Source organism: Plectrocnemia conspersa, unplaced genomic scaffold (assembly GCF_051122295.1).
Source record: "Plectrocnemia conspersa isolate PC_06_02 unplaced genomic scaffold, ASM5112229v1 ptg000014l, whole genome shotgun sequence".
Classification (NCBI taxonomy): domain Eukaryota; kingdom Metazoa; phylum Arthropoda; class Insecta; order Trichoptera; family Polycentropodidae; genus Plectrocnemia; species Plectrocnemia conspersa.
This window is the reverse complement of record NW_028277178.1, coordinates 22,599,299-22,624,087: the sequence shown is the minus strand read 5'-3', so window position 1 is coordinate 22,624,087 and position 24,789 is coordinate 22,599,299. Positions and strand designations below refer to the sequence as shown.

At 35.1% G+C, this 24,789-nt stretch overlaps 6 protein-coding genes and 1 long non-coding RNA gene across 13 annotated transcripts in view; 3 read left to right on the top strand and 4 right to left on the bottom strand.

Moving 5' to 3' along the window:
* LOC148226521 (uncharacterized) overlaps positions 1-24,789 on the top strand; it is a 123,437-nt gene that overhangs the window by 81,018 nt on the left and 17,630 nt on the right. The gene's annotated exons all lie outside the window — the stretch shown is intronic.
* LOC148226529 (programmed cell death protein 7) lies at positions 683-2,742 on the bottom strand. The gene is made up of 4 exons (XM_088203334.1): positions 2,290-2,742; positions 1,213-1,399; positions 923-1,139; positions 683-850 (listed from the first exon to the last, which is right to left on the bottom strand). Exons 1-4 carry the CDS (start codon positions 2,740-2,742, stop codon positions 733-735), a joined length of 975 nt encoding a protein of 324 aa, XP_088059460.1. The 3' UTR covers positions 683-732.
* Tbca (Tubulin binding cofactor A) lies at positions 2,307-3,347 on the bottom strand. Its single transcript, XM_088203335.1, has 2 exons — positions 3,105-3,347; positions 2,307-2,983 (listed from the first exon to the last, which is right to left on the bottom strand). Exons 1-2 carry the CDS (start codon positions 3,308-3,310, stop codon positions 2,848-2,850), a joined length of 342 nt encoding a protein of 113 aa, XP_088059461.1. The 5' UTR covers positions 3,311-3,347; the 3' UTR covers positions 2,307-2,847.
* PIG-V (phosphatidylinositol glycan anchor biosynthesis class V) lies at positions 5,823-8,298 on the top strand. The gene is made up of 2 exons (XM_088204329.1): positions 5,823-5,932; positions 6,004-8,298. Exon 2 carries the CDS (start codon positions 6,113-6,115, stop codon positions 7,724-7,726), a length of 1,614 nt encoding a protein of 537 aa, XP_088060455.1. The 5' UTR covers positions 5,823-5,932; positions 6,004-6,112; the 3' UTR covers positions 7,727-8,298.
* Positions 10,768-13,489, bottom strand: MBD-like (methyl-CpG-binding domain protein 2). 5 transcript variants are annotated; one of them, XM_088204333.1, is made up of 6 exons: positions 12,710-13,489; positions 12,161-12,313; positions 11,801-11,969; positions 11,587-11,731; positions 11,354-11,516; positions 10,768-11,289 (listed from the first exon to the last, which is right to left on the bottom strand). In XM_088204333.1, exons 1-6 carry the CDS (start codon positions 12,829-12,831, stop codon positions 11,229-11,231), a joined length of 813 nt encoding a protein of 270 aa, XP_088060459.1. In that variant the 5' UTR covers positions 12,832-13,489; the 3' UTR covers positions 10,768-11,228. The 5 variants fall into 5 exon arrangements, with proteins under 5 accessions (XP_088060459.1, XP_088060460.1, XP_088060462.1 ...); XM_088204334.1 differs by having other exon boundaries at positions 10,768-11,272; positions 12,710-12,947; XM_088204336.1 differs by lacking the exon at positions 12,161-12,313.
* On the top strand, positions 13,129-19,801 carry LOC148226525 (uncharacterized). 2 transcript variants are annotated; one of them, XM_088204327.1, is made up of 7 exons: positions 13,129-13,563; positions 16,984-17,504; positions 17,824-18,031; positions 18,100-18,478; positions 18,578-18,673; positions 18,744-18,924; positions 18,996-19,801. In XM_088204327.1, exons 1-7 carry the CDS (start codon positions 13,168-13,170, stop codon positions 19,564-19,566), a joined length of 2,352 nt encoding a protein of 783 aa, XP_088060453.1. In that variant the 5' UTR covers positions 13,129-13,167; the 3' UTR covers positions 19,567-19,801. The 2 variants fall into 2 exon arrangements, with proteins under 2 accessions (XP_088060453.1, XP_088060454.1); XM_088204328.1 differs by lacking the exon at positions 13,129-13,563 and having other exon boundaries at positions 17,364-17,504; positions 17,676-18,031.
* Positions 19,668-23,141, bottom strand: LOC148226524 (G-patch domain and KOW motifs-containing protein). Of its 2 annotated transcripts, none has more exons than XM_088204332.1 (6): positions 22,912-23,141; positions 22,517-22,820; positions 20,904-21,004; positions 20,653-20,836; positions 20,462-20,594; positions 19,668-20,415 (listed from the first exon to the last, which is right to left on the bottom strand). In XM_088204332.1, exons 1-6 carry the CDS (start codon positions 23,034-23,036, stop codon positions 20,381-20,383), a joined length of 882 nt encoding a protein of 293 aa, XP_088060458.1. In that variant the 5' UTR covers positions 23,037-23,141; the 3' UTR covers positions 19,668-20,380. The 2 variants fall into 2 exon arrangements, with proteins under 2 accessions (XP_088060458.1, XP_088060456.1); XM_088204330.1 differs by having other exon boundaries at positions 19,668-20,396.

The following is a 24,789-nucleotide window of genomic DNA, read 5'->3' as shown; positions in this document are numbered from 1 at the left end:
CACTGATCGCAGCTCCAAATACCACACCGACAGGTCTGCGCCCCCGGATACTTTTCGAAATACCTCACAATTAAATTAAATATAAGATTTTTAAGAAAATCAAAAATTTCATCAAGCTTCTGCAAATGTAATTTTATTGCATATATCTAATTCGGAATCATTTACGTTATTTCCTAGGATATCTTATAATCAACAATTTACGTTCAATCATTGCATTATATAGCAAAATTTTCCGAATTTATCTATAAAAAAACTACTTACATATTACGTATTTTTACCAGTTTAATTTGACCTTGAATTTTGAATTCATATTAAAATTATCTATATTCAAATAATTATTACCGAAAAAAGTAGAGCACCACTAACTTTCTTTTTTCTAGGAAGGATTATTATCTTTAACCCTTTGCCCACGGCTAGTATTTTGGAACGTTATTTCGCACTTTGCTAATATGTGGGGGTGCGCCTATTTATGTCATAAGTTTGTTTTAAGTTTCGAAAAATTAGTGTTATTAAACCTTAAATTAAACAAAAAAACATTACAAGACTCAAAGGTTCATGACACCTTTAGGTGCACAATGCACTGGCAATTTTCTTGATGACATAAATAGGTGTCATCCGCGGTCAAAAGGTTAAGAGTTTAATTTGGAAACATGGGACTATGTTCAGTTAAAAAAAGATGATATTTTTGCAATTATTTATTTCCTTCAAAAGGTAGATTAAAATAAAATGTTATTAAGCTATATGACTAATGTACTTTTTCCAACTCTCGGACGGCGGCGGCGGCGTTAACCAACCTGACGGAATTTTTGATCCTTCATTCTGAAAGCGCATATATTCATCCCACTGTTTTCTAAAAACAAAATAAATTTGAAATTATACACTTTTGAAATTTGAATATTTTTATTTCATCAATATTAATTACCTGACTAATAAAAAACGTTCTAAATTTCCATTAAAATCCTTTTGCGGCATAAAATCACCACCGAACATCACACATTTCCAATTTCTCACAATAGATGATGTTTTATCTACCCTATCAACCTCATCATTCTCTGTCTTAGTCTCGAGCATGTATTTTATTGTTTTTTCTTCAGCTTCATATTTCAACAAAGCATTATTCCATAAAAGCTTAAGTTTTTCTGAAATAATAAGCTGTTACATATTTTTTCTAATACAAATATATTTATTTAAGGATAGTCAGTCAAATCGTACCTATTGAAGATGTGAATATTTTTGAATCTGCAGATGAAACAATATCACCGCGACCTAATGCCAATTTTTCTCTAGCCAACCTAAGTTTACCGAGACTGTCTATGAGAGAGACATTTTTACGAGCTTCGGATTTGCGTTTATGCACATCTTTTAATTTAGCATTGGCTTCCAGGTTAACGATTTCTATCTGTAAATTAATAATAGATAATATAAAATACTGTCATCAATATGTGCTATTTTTACACTATTATTATATAACATTGAGCAAATTCTTGTTTTTTATTATCTCGACATCAGAGATGGAGATAAAAATGATGGTATAAAGCTTTTAATAATGAATAGCACATAATCCTATTAATAAAAATGTCTTAAATCAGCTTACACATGGGCTTATTAAGTTTAAACAAGAATCTATTAGCATTTTTCTATGACTGCGGATACAACTACAAAATATTATTGGTAGAGTCACTAGAAGATAAGACCAGTACTTCAAGCGCATTCACTTAGAAAATAAGACGGTACTCAGCCAAGGAACAGATCAAAGGGAGAAATTCATGCAAAATATCTGGAGAATACCTTCCAACCGCTTCCAAGAAAGACAGCTAAGGAAAACATCACTAAATAGACAATAAAGATTTATATCGGAGAGCATCCGTTTCACCGTATACATTTTACTTTGTGAAAAATATTTCATGTGATTAATGAAATCATAACAAAACGAGTCAGAGGACATAATCATTCTGGATATTAAGCAAGAATCGATGCCATTAAGTCTTCATTGATAGAAAATAAAGCAGTTACAATGCAACGCGGAAGTCATTAGCTATTGACAGATGGTTGTACAGGATTGAGTGCAGCAGCCATTGACCAAATGCTAAATAATTGTTAAAAAATAATATATTGCCTGATATCATTCACTAAGACAAATCTCTGCATGAGAAAAAGTCTGCATACAATTGAGAGTCGGCTATTGTTGACCTTTTCATAACAATTAGCTGACAGTGTTACAGATTACTTTTTGTAGTCTAAGCTGATGCACATTTATTGCACGATTAATAGTATTAAAGTCATACTCACTCTTTCTATTTCTTCAATTTCAGCTTTAACGTTTGCCAATTCTTTCTCAAATTCCTCGTGCTTCTCTTCGTTCACTTTTCTTCGTGTATTTTTTTGTGACTTCCGAGTATTTCGCAAACGTTTGAGTCTTAACCTTTTGCTCGTCCGTTTCGCTAATTTAATTTTTAACGATTCAACGCGTGCGGGATCAGTTAGCATAGACATATATAAATTAAGTGTACATTTTAGGGATTCAATATTTTTTATATGTTCATTGAAACACTGATCGGACATTGCCGACAAATTTGTTCTTATATAGTGTTCCTTTTGACGAATCGATTCACAAAAGTCAAGGACTTTTATTACATTATTGCGAAAATCTGGTAAGTTACTCTCGTTAAGATTGTTTCCATCCTTAGAGTGTATTAACACACTGGAGAAAAAGTTATTTGCAAAATTGATGTCTTCGTTCATTTTAGTAATTTAAAATATTAAGCATATGTAATTAAAATAATGTTAAAAATATATACTATATACAATTTTAAATGCGAAATGGAATAGTTAATAAGTTAATAGCGGTTATGCGGCAACTTCCTTATTAGTTTGTTCATAAGAGTCTTTTAAGGCGATGCTCGCGGCTTTGTAATCTTCGGTTTCTTTTAAATCGTGCTCCGATTCGAGAATGTCTTTCAGTTCGGCTTGAGCTTTCGCCAGTCTAGAAGGAAATAAGTCACATTTGACATTTTATAGGTTATGCGGCAATATGATATCGGTATGATCAAAATCTCGGGAGTGATAAAAATTGATAAAATAAATAACTTTCGACGATTACTAACCTTCTGTCGCAGTCAGGAATCATCATAAGAGCTTCCTGTAAAACTTCTTGCTGCTTTTTGACCACATACTCGTCTTCGTTAGTATCTTTGCTCTTTTGAAGGCGCTCCTTTTGCTGCTCGGCTTCTTTGAAGTATACCTGACGCTCTTTTGCTAAACGTCGCACAACTCCTGAACGGATGCGCAATTGCCGCAGTCTAGGATCCATCTTCGCACCTTTCTCGTTTCGTGGTCCTAACAACTCGAATTGAGACCGTGACACACGTGATACAAATTTATTGTACTATATGTATACGGTAAACGTTGAACTCTTTTTTCTGTTGTATCTACTCAAGTTTTGTTTTTAAAATGTTTATTTCAAAAATAATTCAGTGTTTTACAAGTTATAAATTACATGTTTCTGGCTTTTAGTCATTATCATGTTTACAAGCAGCTGAAATTACAATAGAACTTGATTTAGCTTCGCGTCAAGTGTATGGGATAAACAAAACTATAAAAAAGTTCAGTACTCGCATTTGTCGGAGAGTGAATATAAACACAACTAAAACCGTGATTCGTTGTTCTTTTTATATGATGTCATCTGAAAGGTAAAAAATATTTGTTTCAAAATTAATTATTACATTTTGGAATTAACTTATAAATAATATTTCTGGGCATGACGCTAGTACATTATTACTAGTGGTTTATTTTTTAATATTTGTGTACTTTTTTTCGCTTTGAAATATGGTGTACCCTATTTGATACAGTAGGACAATGTACAATACGAAATTGTTGGAAAACTCGCCGGATTCTAGCAATAATTTGATCGCTAGGCTTTATCGAGAGACGGATTTTAAACGATATCTTAAGATATGCATTGTGTATATAATCAACATTTGAGTAAATCCGACCATTTTTTGTAAATTTCGCCATTATATCGACCAAATTTTTGATGTATATGAGGAAATGTCCACATAAAAAAGAACATAGTCTGTTGAATCCATGGTGCCTTATTATGGAAAACATAGTTACAAAGAATTTATTTGAGGTGAACCAATTAGATATAAATATAAAATATGGGCGGGAACAACTTCAGGTGGGTATATTATTTGGTTTGCAGCATACAAGGGTGCAAGTAAACGATGATCCAACATCAATGTCTGATCTTTTGTAGAAAAATACACACAAATTTAAATTTATCTTCAGATTTTTTTTATTAATTGAATATTTGCTATATTTATTACGAATTGCTTTTATTATTTATAAAAAAATAAAATAAATTAAATGGCCGCTTCTGGACCTTTTGCAGCATCCGATCCTTTCGATGTAATTATCGATAACTTTTTCATACATTTGGACGGTATCTCAGCTATAACTTGGCGGATGATGGTTTTTAGGTGCTCCGTTTCGGGTTTGTCGGCATAGACACTACTCTCAGCTTAACCCCACAAAAAAATCAAACAGCGTTACATTGCGTAATCGTAGCGACAAGTTGACGTTACTAAATCGTGAAATAATGCGAGTTGGGAACTTATCACGCAAAATATTTAAAGTAAGGCCAAATGACGCCATTTGACCACAATGAGACCGAACAGTCTCTTTGAGCAAATAATGATCTTTCGTGAATCACATGAGTATTATTCTCGCCCCCATATGCGGCAATTTTGTTTATTAACATACCCAAAGAGGTGGAAATATACCTCATTAAAGAAGAAGATTTTTAAAAAATCAGCATTAACTTCTTGCTGCGCTATTGCCCAATCTGTGTAAATTTTTTGCTGCCCATGGTCTTTGGGTATCTTCTTGTTATGTTATTTAAATTTTATGCGAGTGTAAGTACGTAAGTAAAGATGCAAAATATGCCATAGAGAGCCATAATAAAACCCCAAAAGCTGCGATCGCCGATGGATCGAAAATTCCGACAATCTGTTCTTCTTTATCCTCTTCGAAGAAAAAATTTTAATATGGCCTTTTTATTATTAGTGTCTTCCTTTAATATTTTCAAAATCTGGTCATCTTAGTATTGGGATTTTGTATTATATTATAGACCGAGTGGTCCCGGGCTCCACCTCTTCCACACGCACACAACATTTCTGTTGTGTGCGTGTGACTTTCTGTCACACGCACACAACAGCAGCACACAACTGCATATATGATTCCAGCATTTCTTACATCATTTTTTTATTACATTCGGAACTACTTAATTCCATTAATAATAACAAATATATACAATTATGACAGAATATGTTTTAGGCATAGTACATGGGTTTACCTTCGCGATGCCGTTTTCAAAAACCCTTTATGAAAATAATCTGATAAATAAATATTAAATTATTAATCTTATAAATATTACATAAATTATCGCTCCAACGAGGGCTTCGCTGAAGACTAATTTTGAGCACATTAGTTTATTAATAATGTTGGATAAAAACGTAACAATTACGAAAAATGTCTTGAAATATTAGTTGTGAAATGACCGTCACTTTATATACCTCAAGTATGCGCAACACGGAATTCCAGAAAAAGGTGTATTGTACATCAAGGGTTTGGCGACGGGTGCCAATTAGACACGTCGTTACGCCAGTGTTACAAGAGTGCCGCCAAGTTTTGGCCATAATGAAATCTAAATTAATGTATATATATTTATATAAATATACAAATTGGCTCCCTACAAGTATATTGAAAAATGATTATTATAATATATTTTACGATTGCCGCATTACAAGAAACGACGAAATGGCAACACCGACTGCGATGACAGAACTGTACCCGCAACTGGGTTGGGTTCCTGTTCGATAAGACTCCCTTTCCACTCGAGCCCGATGGGAAGGCTTCTCGAATCGTCTAGGAGGTTTTAAAATTCAAATCAAACATTACTCTCTCTCACGGTTTATGTTAATATGTCTTTTTTTTAATTTATAGATGCATATTAATCGTTATGTACGGTTAACTCTGTCAAAAGTGAAGAAAAAGACATCTGCGCGCGAAACGACCGAAAGATAACGATGGATTGACAATTTCCAGAACGAAGATGTATTCCCCCAGACGGAAGATTATTTGGTTCGCGCTGGCGACCAGGATTTTTCTCATATCCTCTCAGACGATCTTCAATTTGATCCTGCCCGATCATAACGCGCACGTCTTCATCAGCCCCCAAGATCCAGATTTGCAGAATTCGTTTTTCGACAACGGCGTAGATCTCTTGCTGGGCGGACTGAAGAGATGGGACGCTCAGTATTTTATACACATTGCGCAATACGGTTATACTTACGAGAATTGTTTAGCGTTTTTCCCGCTGTTCCCGCTCACTGTGAGATATTTAGCGTATGCGCTGTCGCACGTGTTCGGTTCCATTTTAAATTATCATAGTTTATTGCTGGTGTCTGGTACTGTCTTGAACGTATTTTTCTTCGTCAAAGCGGCCGACGCGCTCTATAAACTCAGCTTGCAAGTATTGAAAAACGAAAGTTTAGCTTATAAATCGGCTATACTGTTTTGTGTCAATCCTGGTAGTATTTTTTTTACGACGTTTTATTCCGAAAGTCTGTTTGCGTGGCTCTCGTTCTACGGCATGATGAAATGCACGGGCCGAGAGACGTTACGTTTTACCAACGTCGATATCGTCAGCAGTATTCCCATCAGTCTATCAATAATAACCCGCTCCAACGGCTTATTAAATCTCGGTTTCATCGTATACGCGTGTATCAAAAACGTAACGGAGAAAACCTTACCGGAAATTCTGTTCAAATATCGTACTCTAAGATATAGAATTTTAATTCCATTACTGTCGTTTCCTTTGATAGCTTCTACAATGGCGTTGACATTAACTGTAGCCATTAGTTTACTGCCGTATATTTTGATCCAGACTTACAATTATTTCAAGTTTTGTATTCACCATGAGCATAATCTACCTCAGCATTTGATAGAAGGAGAGTGGGTGCTACCTGGACAGGCCAAAGGCGAATGGTGCAATTCTACCGTTCCCATGGCGTACTCTTACGTCCAGAAGCACTATTGGAACGTAGGATTTTTAAATTATTATCAATGGAAACAAATTCCTAACTTCCTTTTGGCGGCGCCGATTTTATACATAATATCGAGCAATTGTTATCGATTCGTCGTTCAAAACTTTAAATATTGCCTCAAGTTGGGCATTAACATGGGAAGGTTTCAAAGGACCGCCAGTTACGACAGCGCCGCTTCAAAAAGCAAAAGATCCATCAAACTTCCCAACGATTCTGTGTTGTATGATCCCGAAATATTCGTTTACGTCGTTCACGGCGTATGTCTGATCGCATTCAGTCTCTTCTTCGTTCACGTACAAGTCACAACGCGACTCGTAGCATCAGCTAGTCCTCTGTTGTACTGGTTCATGGCAATGAAGATTAGAACGCAACCTTCCAAAATGACAGAACAGAATCATATCAATGAACACTTCAGAAAAATAGGCACTTCTGCGAAAATATCGGGCGATTATTTCGCAATAACCAACCTGGAAGGCGTCGACAATATGCAGAGTCGTTGGAGATCGTTTATTTTATCTAAAAATATATCATATCGAAGTTTCAAATTGATCAAATTGTACTTTCTAGGATACTCCATAGTAGGCACTGTATGCTTTTGTAACTTTTATCCTTGGACTTAAATTCGACGTCAATTAAATTGAACAACGAGCGCCTTAGATTTTTAAATATTGTGATTCGACGATTTTAGATTACATGCTTTGTGATCTAGTAATAATTCAATTATACTTCTTAAGTAGTATTAAAAATTTCTTACCAAAGCCTTAAATATTAATTCTTTAAGATTTATAAAAGAAAGATAAACGGAAGTCTTCTTCAGTAGTGCCGTTGAGCGTGCGTGAGAATGCTTCGATGAATTCAGTACAAACATTCCTCTAGGCGGATTGTATTTAAATAATTTATAGTTCGTAGGTTAGTAGAAAAATTGTGGCGTCGGCCATCTGACTAATTAATTTACCAATGGGACTCAAGTTATAACATTTCAAACGAATCGTCTACTTCATACGTACCATATCATGTTTGAAATTTAATACCTTTAACTAAATTGTTGAAAATATCATATATTATTAAATAATATGTCAAATTATTAAAAATAATAGTCTCAACGCTCATAAAACTTTGAGACGTTTTAGAAATTAACTATACATAAAAATGTAAAAAAATGTTTTTGTTATTAAATGCACTAAAATTTAAATGATTATTATTTAGAACAATGGTGAGCAACCTTTTTTCGCAGCGGGCTGCAACCGAAAACCTGAGAAGCCATGCGTACCACAACTCTCACAAAAAACCGAGTTATGTTTTTATCTAAAATGAAATAATGTAATATTTAACAAAATATTTAATGCTGTAATTTTTTTATTAAATTTTATAAACAAATTTTAACATGACACATTTGCACATAAAACTATATATATAATACGATATAAAAAATGAAAAATTATATAATTTGTACAAAACTGTTAAAACAAAAAGAAAACAATACCAAAAGAAACTTAAAACATCAAAATATTAATCAGATAATTGGCATTGTTTTTGATCAACAATTTTTTCGATATTCAAAGTTATTCCAACTCGTATGTAATTTTTGAGCCTTTTGTCACCAATGCGATTTCGATGCTCGTGTTTAATAATTTTCATTTTGGAAAACAGTTACTCGCAGAGGTAAGTATAATACTTCCAAATAAATTTACCATTTGTCTAGCATGGTCAGTTACCAACGGTAATTTTCCCGGTGGACAATGTTTGTAAAAATGAAGATCGGGGCTTTGAAACTTATTTTTTAATTCGGTTTTGCATTGTAGAGCAATTATCGTCATTTGTATTTTTTCAGGCTTTTTTTCAACAATTATTTTGAAAGACGATGAAAATATATTAGAAATTTCATTTTCTCGTAAGATTTTGAACCGGGAATCAAATTCTTTCAAGTATTTATTCTGCATTTTTTCTTTTATTCTTTCGATAGATTTTCTATTGTTAACGTCGAAAAATGTGCCATATTATTGGATTCCAGTTGATGTCTCCACAATGTAAGTTTAATTTCAAAAGCACTTATATTATCAAACCTTTGATTGATCAGTATATTTGGTCCTTTTGAAGGTCTACATTTAATTATTCCATTGTGTAATATCAACATAAAAAGTAAAATCACACATCCTTTCTCTGAAAAGAAGAGTATTCCTTCATCTCTAAAAACAATTTGATTGTTTTTTAAATTGTACATCCGTTATAACATTTTACTGTGACTTAAACGTCGAACTTTAGTTTTTAAAATAACATCACCATATTACCTTTCAACATCTATTAAAAATTCTTTAAATTGACGATGATTTAGCCATCGAGATCTATAAAAATTGTCAATTTTTATGTATTGATGTGACAACATTTGTTGTTTTTAATAAAAAATGCAATGAGAAACGATAATTTCTCGTTCTGTAGCCTGCATCACATTCTTGGTTAAAAGTCCTGACACTCCAATATTCATACTAGACACGACTCTCGCTCCGTCTGTTGATGTTTCCATGATCTTTTCTATTGGCATATTAAATCGGCATAAATCACTTTTCATAAATATCTACTTCGGTGGAACTTCTTTTTAATAGGACCAAGGATGGTAGTTATTCAATAAAATTAAAACAAATCCGTTTCTCTTAAAACAAAAACTGCAAGTTGCGCTGTGTCGCTAATGCTACAACTTTCATCCAAAGCTAAAGATGTCCACTCGTTTCGAGATTCGCTTCTTTAAATTTAATTCTGTATTATTTGAGAGATCATCCATTTTTCTCGCAAATATAAACCGAGATAAAATAATTTTTGAGAACGTTACTTTTTTGTCTGGGAAAGCAACTTCTGTTACAACTTCTAAGCATTCTTTTATTAATTCTTCATCAGTAATCGGTTTCATTCTTTTTGCTAAAATTTGACTGATATAACTTGCACGAACTATCATATCAAGTGATGATTAGGCCATTTTAAAAATATTTTGTTGTCGCTTAAGACATTTTTGCAATATATTTAATTTTTCTTTCCGCAATCGTCCTTGTATTTTTAAAAATTTTGAAGAATGTTTAGTTTCGTAATGGAGCTTGATTCAGATATTCTTTCTCAACATATCTAACAAACACCATCATCTTTTATACATACATAAAATAGTTGTATGTCCATATTTCGAGGATTAAACTATACGAGTTTCAGAGATCCATGAATAAATATAAGACACCAATTGCAAGACAAGCTCTGTGAAAGTAATGCATAACGGCTAATTTTTGTACCGAAAGCAATGGGTAACTTCACGTAGCTCCGAACACATTATGGTATGCCAGCGATTTGGTTGTTTTTCTTTGGGTGTATTGATATTTATACTTTTAGTCTCGGGCTGCTCATCACTAATTTAGTTCAATTTATTCCATTAATATTAAGAATAATAGAACACATCTGGTAATCGATCTGTTCTATCTTATTACTAGGCGGATAATTACATTGTACCAAAGAAGAGCTGACACGTCGATCTATTGAGAAATGTCAAAGTGCTTTTATATAATTTGTTATTAAAAAATATACTTTTTTATCATCACTAATGTGTTATTTTTTCAACTGACGGTATCCTGTTCGGCGGCAGTCTTCGAAAACTCGAGTGATAAATACTACAAATAAGATAAATACATCATTCTAATAAGGTTTTATTGTAATATCGAATTAATAAATATTTTTTTTATAAAAGACATTTCGAAACTTGTTTAAAAAAATTCATTTTTTTAACAGTGAAAAATATAAATATTCACAAAAAAAAAACATTTTTGGTATGATCTTTTACAAAAAATCATAAGTACACAATAAGACTATCACCGATGCACAATAATAATAGAACATTCAATTTATAAAATACTATCGAGGACGAAAGACGACAAATATATGCAGAATATTATTTACCGTAAGACGAATCTTATACAACTAGCGATATAGTTAAACCGATGCTTTAACTGATTACAGACGAGGCGAAATTGATTCGCGACTATTAAAAACGTTTTCTTAAAAATAATCTTTGACGTTGTCTTCTTCGCCTACGACCGACGATCGTGATGAGACAATATAAATTCATATTTCTTATATGACTGTTTTTAACACTTATTTGGACATTTCCGACGCGGGAATGTCTTTTTCGGCTTCACCTGAAACAATAGGAGGTCTACTATACATAAATATAATCGGAGAAGATCGGTCTATCGTTATTTATTAAAATTTGTCACTACATGCCGACGAGGGCCTCTTGTAGTCTTTTTCTCGCTCTGTTCACCCTCTCTTCTTGCCGTCTGATGTCATCTTCCACGACGCTGACCGCTTGGACTAAAGGCTGCTCGGGATTGACGAACACCCCGGGATTTTGTGATATGGACGTTTTCGAGGCCGTTTGACCTGTGAACATTTTTAATAGCGTTATGTGAATTTTATTCGCCAATCACGGGATCGCTGAATTTGACTTTACCTGTCACGGGTCTCGGCGTCACGTGAAGGGCCGTAGCCAAAGCTTGAATCGTCGTCGCTTCGTTTATATGCGGACCGATCGATTTGATCCCTCTGGGAAGCGAAGCGCCGCCTAGAACGCCCCACGCGTCGCACGCGCTCAAACCCTGAGAGCGAAATTAAAATTATAAATTCGACGGGGCGAATACTTGAACGATCATCGAAAAAATTCAAACCTCCAGTCGTTTCTCCCAAAATAACTGCCTCGGTTTATCTTGAGGCCCCTGCTTAAAGTCCGTTTTCACTTTGCTCTCTTGCGTTTTGTGAACCGTCACGGGTTGCTTGAATATGGAGGCCGTCTGGCGTATCGGTGGCACTAGGGAAGCGTCGGAGCGAACTCCTCGGCTGTGTAAAAAACGACAAATAACATTATAATTTGTATATTGGGAATTATACTAATTGAATGCAACTCGCGATAGACGCTACTGCTAGTTCTACCGCTCGTAACTTTTGATTCAGTGCATATTAAATACATTTTTGCGACGAAATCGTATCGAAATAAAAGCGAATCGAATAAAATAGATATATTTGTAAACCTGTAATCGAACTGTGTGCCGCGTGGTTTTCTATTTTTCCGTAGCAACAGGGAGTTAAGGCGCCCCTGTTGAAAATCAAAACAAGCAAGATCCAAGCTGTCTCCGAGGTATCGTGCCAGCTGTGGTTTGCTGCGAAACTTTTTACCAGACGGACTGCCGACAACAAGAAAATCGTGTTAATGCTGCGAACGCTACATAGGAGAGACGTGAGACTCGATTTCTTTTAAAATAAAAGTAAGTCATTAAAAGTATTCTATTCGGAATAGAAAAGTAGGTTTATCAAGAAGACGAGAATAAACATTCGAATTGAATCGAATAGAATATGTGTGAATATAAGATTCAATAGGCAACATAAGGACGGTACGAATAAATTACACCTTTGTGAAATTGTCGTCGAAGAAATCGAGTCTCCCCAATCTGCCCTATCAGCGTTGATAATAAGCGAATATAATAAAGCAACGTTGGATGGACGCCGATGCACTGACTTGAATCAAAATCTGCCGAGAGTTGGCAAATGCCGCAAAAAAAATTTCGCAGAGTATAAAATACCTGTAGTAGTAAACGTCGACTTTTCCGGCGGACAAGCCGGATTTTCGAAGCACCTCCTCGCGCTGCCATCCCTTCGGCAGCGCCGAGCAGTCCGTCTTCTTTCTTTCGACCGTGATGCTCATCTCGGCTATACCATGCGTCGCCGTAGAAAGCGCCAGTTTTGTTTACGTCCGCCGCGAGCCGGCGCAAACGTACTCGCCGTCGTTGTCGGTCTTAAGACCCTCGGCGTTGACCATAAACTCAAACGCCACATTCGCATTGGGGGAGAGAAGGGAAGAGAGGGGGGAGGGATTTTTGTTTCATAATAATATTGTTAGTCTCGAATTCGGATTTCATTTATAAATTCACCAGAAATATGGTCAGCATTAAAGAATTTTTATAAAAATAGTAAATTGTGACATTCTCCGCTTCTGTCAGATGGACTCGGAGAGTGGTAACACCGCGCGTCGTTCGTCGCGATGGAGCTCCGGCGGGTGCGGTCTCTGTCCGACTGCGTCTCGCTGCACCAGGGGCGGAAGCTGATGATGAAGCCGGCGGCCAGGTTGCGCATGCGACTGGCGTTGCCCAAGGAAGGCTCCGGCCGAGTGTCCGCTTTCGAGGCCGCGGAGCGCGTGAGGAAGTTGCTCGCCGCCGACGCCTTCGCCTCGCTCCGGGTTTCCGCCACCACGAAGCGAGACGTGACGCTCGAGGGCGAGCTGCACGAGCGCAGGGAGGTTCGCGACGCCCTACGCCGCCTCGACGGCGCGCGCGTGCAGCTCAAAGACTTCCCCGAGCCGCTGCGGCTGTCGGCCGAGGAAGCGTCCGACGACAAGCCCACTCGCCACGCCTGGGACTCGTTCTTCCGCGATGCGCAGGTACCCTACGGATTGATTCACCGGGCCGATTGGGAAACGTAGTATATCAAGCCTTTTCACCTGTGGATCGTGAGCTAGATACAAACAGAAAGGTTTGTCAGGTGTCATAAAAGTACCGTTAGGAGCTCAACAATTTTTTTAGCGTCCTTTGATATTTTCAAAATCTGGTCATAGGTTTATTCGATTAGTATACATATGTTCTTGACATAGAATGTCGACAATTCTCAATTTTTTTGATGCGAAATAGAAGGATTTGTCAAAGGAAATTTTCTTCGCTATTTCCAATTTTGACTTTGTTACAGTGAAATTGTTATTGTCCGTGACCATGTTTTACTCTATGGTCCATATTCATAGTCTTTAATTTTATAAAAACATCGCTCAATTAAAGTAATTTATTTATGGAAAAATAATTAATAAATAGCCGTACTCTATTTGCGTTAACCTAGTCAGTTCGAGAGCTATCCATTTCATCATTATTTATAATTGAGAATGAAATGGCAAGTTTGGGCTTATGCAGCTCTAAAGCACACAATACGGATATACGTTTCATATCTCCTGTTTATTATTTCAACGTATTTATAGAAATTAAAATCATTACTATATTTTTTATATTTATCAATCAATCTGAGTAATGATAAGTATATCGAACATATATCCGTATTGTGTGCTTTAGAGCTACCCAAACCCAAACTTGCCATTTCTTTCTCAATAACGCAAATAGAGTATGTATAAATCTCGCCTTAAACTCTTATTGGCGTTCTCTATTAGATCCGTCAGCTTCGAAGGAAGGTCCTTGGGTGCAAAACCTCCTCCCACGGTCGCATCAGGCTTAAAAGTTTCGGCCCATGAGCGACCGGATTTACCTAGCCTGGCTTTCTATGCCAGGCCTCCTTCCAAGGTCGTCACGAGAGACGACCTGGACGGGTAGACCGTCGCGATTTAGCTGCTCCGGTATCACTATCCTTTTTGGAGACAAAGGTTGGATAGGGGAAGTGGGGGGGAGTTTTGAAGGGAATCGTTTCCTTACAACGCTTTCAGTCGCTAAATCTTTTGCTTAATATATTATTAACACGTATCCTGCCACGTAGGCCACTGGTGGCCGTCATTTATTTTGACCACTGCGCCATGTCGATCACCCGTGACCATCAATATTTATTTTGAATCGCCAGCGATCACCGAAACACCAAATTTTAACATTGAAATGCAAATGAAATTAGAATATGTAACCACAAATATACTAGAGAAACGATGTTTTCCAATACAAATCACATGTAATCGAAATTATATCAGAAGAGTATACACGTATCAGTCACACTGTAGTAGTAGGTAAAATTGAAAAACTATCGTTTCTATATACATTTCCAATTGTATAATGATTATTTTAGACCAATTATGTTTTTATGTCGATTCTATTGATTTCTATCTAAATAATGGTAACGACTATCTGTTCCTGGGCGTGGACAAGGTTCGTCAATTTGTTTCGGAGTAATTTATTTTCTGAAGGACATCTATTTCAAATTTCGCTATTCATCACTGAAATAGGGGAGTCTAAGAAAATTTACCGCCAGCAATTCACCACCAGCAATTAATCGCTAGCAGTTTACCGCCTTGTAAATTGATCGCATAAACAATTTATAGCCTACGATCACTAGCATATTTTGCCGTCTAGAAGCAATGGGATGTGTTTATATAATATAAACTCGCTTATTTATTGCTAGAATGATGTTGTGGCAAGTCTTCATTTTTTTAAAATCAATACGTATTTTAACAGTTTTAAATTATTAGGAGGACCGAAAAGTAATCAAAATTTTTTTCAAATCTGTTTATTTCAATACCCGGTCTAGTAATCACATAAGTTTTTATCATTATATTAAAGTAAAAACCGTGAATTTATGGTTTCTTTCAAAAAAAAAAATTTGACCCTTTACCTTTACCCGAGGTTGAGTTGGAAGTTTTACCCCATCTCCCACATTCACCTGATTTCGCAGTGTATGATAACCATCTATTTAGGTCAATAAAACATTCGTTACGAAAAAAAAAATTAAAATGTTGGCGAAATAAAAAAAAAATTAGAAAAGTTTTTTGTTTAAAAACCAAGAGTTCTGCAACAAGGGAATTGAAAATTTGCCTACACGTTGTCAAAAGGTCATTAATAATGATGGATTTTTTTTTAATTTAGTATTTAATATGATCTTGTAAATAAATGTTTTATGCAAGCAAACAAAAATTTTGGTTACTTTTCGGTCCACCTAATATATGCTGTTCTAAAAAATTTTATTAAACTCAATTTGACAGTTGCGAAACGTCCATTTTCTGTTCAAACACAAACCTAACATAAACAAATTAATCTAATGTAAGTTCAAATACTATAATTAGTTTTAGTTGACTTTCATCAGGTAAGGTTTTGATTTGAACAGCAAATAAACGTTTCGCAACTGTAACAGTGAAGTTATATTTTAAATAGTATGAATATAATTTTACTAACTAGGCCAGTTAAAATGTATCAAACAATTGATTTATAATTCCACTGATTAATATCAATGAAACCGTATTTATTCACTGCGCGGATTGTAAAAATAACATTTTAGAAAAACTGTACTTTTCAATTTAAAGTGACCAATAAATTGTATGTTTTGCCTGGCAATCACTTGTAGGTTAGAAATTGTTGATGCGATCAATTGAAGCGGTGATAAATTGCTAGTGGTGAATTGCGAGATAAATTTTCCGGACCCCAAAATAGAGATGTCACCGATGTTGTATTCTGATAAAAACGAGACCCTTATTTATTTTATGTAATATATCAAATAATATGAACGAAAGTATCGCCTGTGAATGGTTCGGGAATTTTTTACAAATAAAGATTCAATAAAAAGGTTTTTTTCTTTAGAAACGTATATTTTTCAATCTTTATTATACTATTTCTAGACTAATGTAATAAATCAATTACATACAATAGAAAAGGGTCTCATTATTTTCAAATTCTGACAATTATAATAATTTTGTATATTAGGTAATAAAATTGGTCATTGCATTAGTTGGCCGATTTGAATAAATGTACATACGTACGTAATATACAAGTGAATTTAAAAATCATGCAAAACTTAATCAGTACGCTAAGTATTAGGCAACACTGCATCGCTCATTGGTGACCGTCACCTTAAATAAGGTTCTATATAAATATTTAAAAAAAAAACATTCATCATACATACATACATATATGTATACATATTATACAATTAAATTTGTAAATTGCCGCAGTAGGTCTTTTATCAAAATATACCGTGGCAGGATACGTGATAAGACTCAGATATTTAATTGAGAATATATTATTTATAAACTTGAAATTCCCAATTATCCTGGTTTCAATCTAGTTTTTCTATCTCGCTCGAAATTTTCGGTTTTTAACATAACTGCGCGTAGGATATGGACGAGATGAAGGCCGGAGAGAGGCCAGACACGATCGCGCTGGGCGGACTCCCCGTCGAGTGGTTCCTCGACGAGAGCACCCCGCAGACTGGCGACCTGCAGCCCTCGGAAGCTGTTTTTGCCGAGGTTTTCGCTCGCTTCGGAAAAGTGCGCAGAGTCGATGTCCCGGCCTGCGATCCTTACCGGAAGAGCATGAAGGAGAATATAGCCGGAGTCAGCAAGTTTTCGTACGACTCGCGAGTCCGCTTCGAAGGCTACATCCAGTATGGCGAGTACTCGGCGTTCGCGAGAGCCATGGAAGCCCTCAGCGGAAGTCTACTTGTCAAGAAGCTCGACAGCGGAGAGGCGTTGGCAGCCGATCTGAAAGTCGACTTCGACCGCACAAAGCACCTCTCCGACGCCTCTGTCAAGCGGCGTTCTATAGTCCGTGAACGGCTCGCCGCTCGAGAAAAGACTCATCGAGACAAAGAAGCGGAGGAAGCGATGAAAGTCAAGAAGAAAGAAGAAGCAGAGAGGTTCGTATACGATCGACGACGGCGCTCCTGTATTTGAGAGTTTTCGTAGTTCGTCTTTCGAACGAAGCTCTCCTTTGCTATGAAATATAAATCTTATTAAACGCACGGTCGCGAATCTAACTCCGCCATTCGGATTTCTAAGTTTTTTTCAGAAAATTTCGTTCCTTGCAGCTCTTATTCTTAAATATCATTATAAGTGTACTAGTTAAATATATAAAAGAAATATAGCGATCGCGAGTGGCAAGTGAAATTCGAAAGAATGCCTCGGCCATGGAACGATAGTTTCAAAACGCATGGGCTTGGTGGTCGGTGCTTCTAGGCGCGAGAAAGAACAACGAGAGAGAGAAAAGCTCCTCCGCCGACAGGAGCGAGAACAGCGACGCAAAGCGAAACAGTTGGCCAAACTGAAGGAGAAAGAAGCCGACGAGATCGACTCGAAGGTCGCCGAAGAAAAAAAGAAGCTCTTGAAGGCCCAGCGAAAGCTCCAGACGATCCGGCTGATGGAAGAACTCTTCAGGAGGTTGCAGGTGATGATTTTCACTTTACTTGGTATCGCATTGGCTTTGATCGATTTGTTAATTTTTTTCTTTTGCAGCTCAAGTATAAAAATGGTGATGCGTTAAAAAAGAACGAGGCCATCGACGTGGACGTGGACAAGAAAGACAGCAAAAAGAAAGAGTTGAAAAAGCTGGAGAACGCGTTGCTGTTCGACACTAGGGAGAAGTCGACTAGGGACAAACTCGTCAGCAAATACAAGAGTGCCCAAGAGCGAGAACTGGAGGAGCAACGAATCAAGCTGCAGAAGGCGCTCGAAGGGAAAACTGTTTTGCGGTCCGCACTGGACGTTGGAAAGAAAAAACAGCGAACTTCTTCGATGAGCTCTCTCTCGTCGGGTTCGGACATACCTGAATTCGTAGATAAAATCGTGAAAACCGAAAGGCTGTCATCTGAAAGAGACGCTACGTTAAAAAAAGGTATTTCGCATCGATTATGAGATTGTATGATATATTAAATTTAACCAAAGTTATATGGTTATTTAAAATTGTGTTTAAAAAATATTTTGCATATTTTAGAACCCGTCGATGCAACTGTGCCGCCGCAATATAATTACAACACTGCTGCTTATGGGCCCGCTTATGTAAATCCTAATTATAATCCTCAAGCTTTAGGTAAAGTAAATAAATAACTATCTTTGAAAATAAATTTAGACAAAATTCTAAGCAAATATTTGCAAATTAGGTGGATTTTATCCACGTCCCGGATATTACCCTCAAGATTACGGGTATTCTAACAGAGGTCGGGGTTTCGCACCGAGAAGAAGGGGCAGTAATAATCTACCTTATGGCATTCGTGGCTTTCGCAGCGTGCCGAGGATGCCATTTTTTGACAGTTCGGATCCCAATCATCAGTTATATTATAAGTGAGAAAAAAATATTAAGGATAAAATAGTCTCATAATTGTTCTCGACATAATTATATTTACTCTTTCCAGGTATTTCAAAAGTCTCACCGAAGGCGATAGGTATAGATCGTATTCGAGAAGTCACAGCAGATCCCGAAGAAGATCGTATTCCAGATCTAGGTCTCGATCTTCGAGGTCTCGTTCCAGATCCCGTTCGCGTCGCCGGTCGAGATATTCACGCTCCAGATCTTATTCGCGTTCTAGGTCAAGAAGTAGGCGAACTAGGAGTCGATCTCGTTCTAGATCGCGATCAAAATCAAGCCGTCGATCGAGACGAAGGGATCGCACTCGATCCAGGTCCAAGAACAGATCCAAGTCTCGTAGTCGAACTTGTAGAACGAAATCAAAATCGAGAAGCAAAACGCGCTCTAAACGTCGGTCACGATCTAAATCACGGCCTGACGACGATAAGTCGAAGCATACATCGCTGCATATTAATAAAGTCACAGACCTCATACCTAAATCTGTCACTGAAAATATCATAAAAAATACATCTCAAATTGAAAATAAAGAGGTACCAGCCGAAGCAGCCGCTAAGTTGAATGAAAATGATAATCTCGTAAGGAAAAGATCAAAAAGTCGGTCTCTTCCTGCAGACTGATTCAACGAAAGTATTAAATTATATTATGTTTCTATTTCGTATATTATATATACTCAAAAGGTATTTAAAGTGTTGAATAATTAAAAGAACCAAACCCAGTATCAATTTCAATCTTAAAACATTTATTATCAAAATATTCACATTTATTTTGTACTCAGTTACATTAAAATGATCTTATTTGATTTGAAGTCAAAAACTTTTGTATGAATTTATTATTAAAATTTAATTTAAAATGTACTAGTGTTTTCTATGCCCTCTCGATCTACTCCTGTCTCTCTTCTTCTTTTTGCCTTTCCTCTTCTTGTCCCTGCTGCGCCTTTCGCTGGATGAGCTTTCCGAGTCTGAGGATTTATCGCGATTATGTCGTTTGCTTTCGTATTTATTTTTTCTCGGAGGACTCCTAGAAGCCGATTTGGATCTATCGCGATTGTATTTTTTACTTTTGTGATCTTCTAGCTTATATTTAGATTTTGCGGGACTCCTAGAGTCCGATCTAGACCTTCGTCGCTGATCGTGCCTTTTGCTGTCTTGTACATATTTCTTCGCTGTGTCTCTTTGAGGACTCCTAGAGTCTGATTTAGACCTCCGTCGTTGATCATGCCTTTTGACATCTTGTTCATACTTCTTCCCTTTGTCTCTCTGAGAACTCATAGAATCAGATCTATGCCTATTTGTGTTGAATTTTCTACTGTCGCGTTCTGTATTTTTATCGTCTCGTGATGTAGTTTCCTGTTTTATTGCCTTTTCTAATTTTACTTCGGAAGACGGTGATGTTTTTATACGGTTCTTTTTTTGTTCGGCTTTAGAATATTCTTCATATTTCGTTGAATCTAAAAATACATACATTTTCTTTAACAATATTTCCTAATTAACCACTTTTTAAATGACTTCTTACTTAGAACTTTAGAGGATCGCTGGTATTCTACTTTACTAACGACTGCTACCATGTATTCGTTTATATTAAGATTTTTTCCACCTATAGCCGTTTTCATTATGAGTCGACCGCCATCCTCGTCAAAGCCTGAAACCTAAAAATAAATTCATTAATAAATGAAAATGTTAAGCTTGTATAAAATGTTAACATACCTGGCCATAAGTACCAATTTGTTTGCCTGTTATAACTTTGACAAAACTACCTATTGTCAACTTTAATTCCTCCTCTTTTGAACCGTCTGCTTTTTGTGAACCATTTTTAGATTCTACAATAACTTTGTCTGCTCCTAAACCCATACCTTTCGGTCGAAGAGTTGGTAATTTTAAATCTACAACACTGTCGAGAGAGTTTATACAAGCTTTGTAAAATATATGAATATTATCAATACTGCAAAAAAACTTACCCGTGTTTTCCCATTCCTTTACCGGGAGCCCAGCCCATTCCTCTTAACATTGCCATTCCAAAATCTATAATTGGGATATTCTCGTAATCATCCAAGGTTGACTTAAAAATAAAAATTATAAAGTAGTTAAGATAATAAGATAATTTTTCATGTGAAATATGATGGTGTATTACAAGTTTTCGATAAACAGGATTAAACATTTCATTCGACAATTATTATATAATCAATAAACATTTCTTGCTATTTTCCGATTCCAAGCGACAAACATAGAGAACTTTTAGACAGGATATAATCTCGTAAAAGAGAAAATATCTCATTCAAAATAATTAATATAGATTTTGAAGAGGACAAAACGACTACTTGAAAACTCGGAAACTCAATTGATTATTAAAGATCGGTTTGTTAATTGACAATTACACGGTTGTAAGTTTCCTACAAAGATTAAAAGATTTTGTTTGAGTTACTTATATTAATATTATATGCTTAAGTATGTACTTTAACCAATTATTTCATTGTAATTTAAGTAGCAAAATTTATCTCATATTTTAAAATAACTACTCAGATGAGTGCAAGTAAAACATAATATATAATAATTTCAAAATCATTGTTATATTATCATCAAAGTAAAAATTGTGCCCAGGGCAAAGCCTTAATCTGATCCCCTTCCCCCGGAAATAGTACTGATAAATACTTTTTTATATGTAAACAATTTGAGATTTTTTTGATGAACGAAAATGTCCAAGCTAGACCTTTTTTATCTTAAAAGTTCAAATTCGTAAGTACGATTTTGGCGCCCTGATTTTACACTGGAAAAAAGTATATATATATATATATTTACAAGTGAGACATACAACTTTTATGATTAACCTAAGTGTATATAATAAATAAAATATTAATTTTACTGCAATTTAAGATTTTTTAAATTATTGATTAATTTTATATTCTCATGAGTAATTTTCCCTTATAATATCAGTTATGTGAAGTCGCAACATTCTTGACTGTTAGAGTAGGAGTCAATAAATTAAATTAATATCCGGACGACAGAGCAATGGTGAGTCAATGCTTAAAAATTGAAAGTTTTGGATTCAAACTGTACATGGCCCATATTTTTTCCTGTAGTGTTTAGGGCAAAATTAAGTGGTATTAGCGTACATGTACGGTGGTTAATCTTTCACTGTTTTGTGGTACCCCAGATGGTTATATATTTACATACATAACTGAAGAAAAAATAAATAAGAAAACATATTTATAAAAAAAAACTTTTGATTTAATATAAATGATTTCTATAGAAAATAATATCAATAAATTAAAGAGTTCAAAATAAGTAAACATTACAAAAAATATTTTATATTCACTTTATAAAATATATTGAGAGCCTTTAATAATAAATACCACAAAGACCAAATAAGTTAATAATAGAAAAGAATTAAAATAAATTATTAAAAAATACTATCAAAAAAGTAGTAAAATAAATAAATACAATAAAACGTTGAAAATCACTGATTTTTCTATAATTTATGATAAGTGCAATATAAAATAAATCTGTTAAATTGTTTTTGTTATTAAGATACTTAAATTTGAGTACTTTTTATAATGATTATAACTTTCAATACCTCCTTTTTACCAGCAATGTCCAAATTCTTTACCACCGGCACGACTAAACTATCATTGCTTTGGACTGTAGGATTGTTGGATTTTTTAGATTCTTCTAACAGCTCTCTGGTGGCCTTCGCTTCCAATGTTTCATTTTCGATTGGTTGTATAATTAATTCTATATTGTTACTCGGTTCTTTAGGCTCAGTGTCATATATTCCAGCTTCGACCTCTTTAGCTATCCTCAGTAAAGACGCAGCTGTTGTCGTCTTATCGTTCGGCTTAAGAGGTATGACGAGCGGTTGTTTTTCGGGAGCTTCACCTCTGAACCAAAAATAAACACAATAACATAAAATATTGAATTCCTATAAATATGCTTTTAATTGATTTATATAATTTTATAAAAGCGGCTCACCCTATAACTTTGATTGATTTACCTTCCAAACAATCAATGAGCTGCTTTTTTTCTTCTTCTTGTTTAGGTTGGGATTTTATTGTCTTTTTGAAACCAAAAGATAACTTTTTGGTCCCATCTGCCATTTTGAGTTATGTTTAAAACAGAATAGTGTTAAAACCGCTATTTGACATTGACATTGCAGAGCGTTACTTACACAGTAACCAAACTAAAAATGACAACGCTGGGATAATGTTACCTGTGTAAAAAATTAAATATAGAAATTATCATTCAAGTATATTTGATATTAGCACTTTTATTAAAGTGCTTATTGCATGATGAGTATCAGCACTTTCTAAATAAATAAGTTGGAATAACGAAGATAAGATACTTAACGGCATAAATAAGCAATATTATACTCAAATTGTAAGTGTGTCGCTTAGATCATGACCACATGAATAAAGTTTTGATATCTCTCCCGTTCTTGTACTTACTTTTTTTTTTCTTTGACACTTTTTACAGTTTTAATGGTTGAAACAGTATTACTCAAAATTGTTTTCTTTTAAGTTAATTTTGGTCCCTGATTTTTGTAAAATTAAAATTAGTTTTTTTTGATAATTTGCCAGCGTAAATATACATTTGAGTGTGGTCAGTATAAAGAATAAGGAGTGAACGGTTCGTAACCCAAGAGAACTGGAAATTCAAGTCACGCCACCATACATCATGGACGCTTCTGTAGAAGCAAATAATAAATAAAAAACCGCAAATTGAGGAGCATCTTGTCCCACAAAATGACTAATACAATAATAGGCGGCTTTCATAAATTATGTCATAGTTTTAAGGGCGGGGGGGTCAGTGGAATTTCAAGTCATTTCTTAGTGCCAGTTAAGTATTTAATTTTGTTCAAATTTAAGTAGGTTGCTTAAAATTTAATTACAATACTAAAACATAGGCATCTAATAGATAGTACTGATGACTAATCTAGGCCGGGGTTCTCACGCATTGGGTCGCCTATAGAACCTAATCCGTTTTGCCCTATTGCTACAATACTTTTTATGTTTTTACTAGGGTGAGTAATTTATAAAATTTTCAAAGGAAGACACTGAAAATAAAATATTTATTTCAAAAATTTTGTTCGATGAGGACATAGAAGAAAAAATTGCTACGGAAGCAAAAAAAGGTCATTTTGCAATCTCTTGTTTATTTAGGGATGCTGCGGGAGCTAAAAATGTCACTTTAGACATTTAAGGGGGAAAATCCTTAAAAGAGGACGTCTGGTCACATTATACAAATTCCTATATTTAAAAAATATTTGTTTATATTGGAACGTGTTTCTGAAATTAAGAAATTATGTCATACAAATTTTATTAACCAAATCCGTAAAGACATAAAACAACTTAAAAAAACTTGCGACGAGTATAACAAATTTTTATATGTTTATAAATTTACATAGCACAAATTAGAAGAATTATTTATATAATTATTATATATTCAATGATGGATTCCTAAATATATTACCATATATAGCAATTGTACTTTGCATGCTTGTGAGAGGATAAATGAGAAAGATCATTGGTTAGTTTTTCGGTCTGAATTAAGAAACCCGGGAGTTCGTATATAAGTTTTATTAAATTTGATGTGTGTCGACTGTTTCGTAATGACGATCGAAGCCGACTGGTTTGTCAAATATTGACATTTCCGAACAAGACGGCGTTCGCGAACGCATACATGGGCGAAACGGACGTCAACAATATTTTGGAGTTCTAAAAACGATTAACGACTTTTTATGATCGAAAATGAATGAGTTGAAGCAGGTCTAAATAAAATAAATAGTCTTAAGAATTGTAAAAAAATAATATATAGCACTAAACAAATACGAACATTTTATATTTTCTTCAT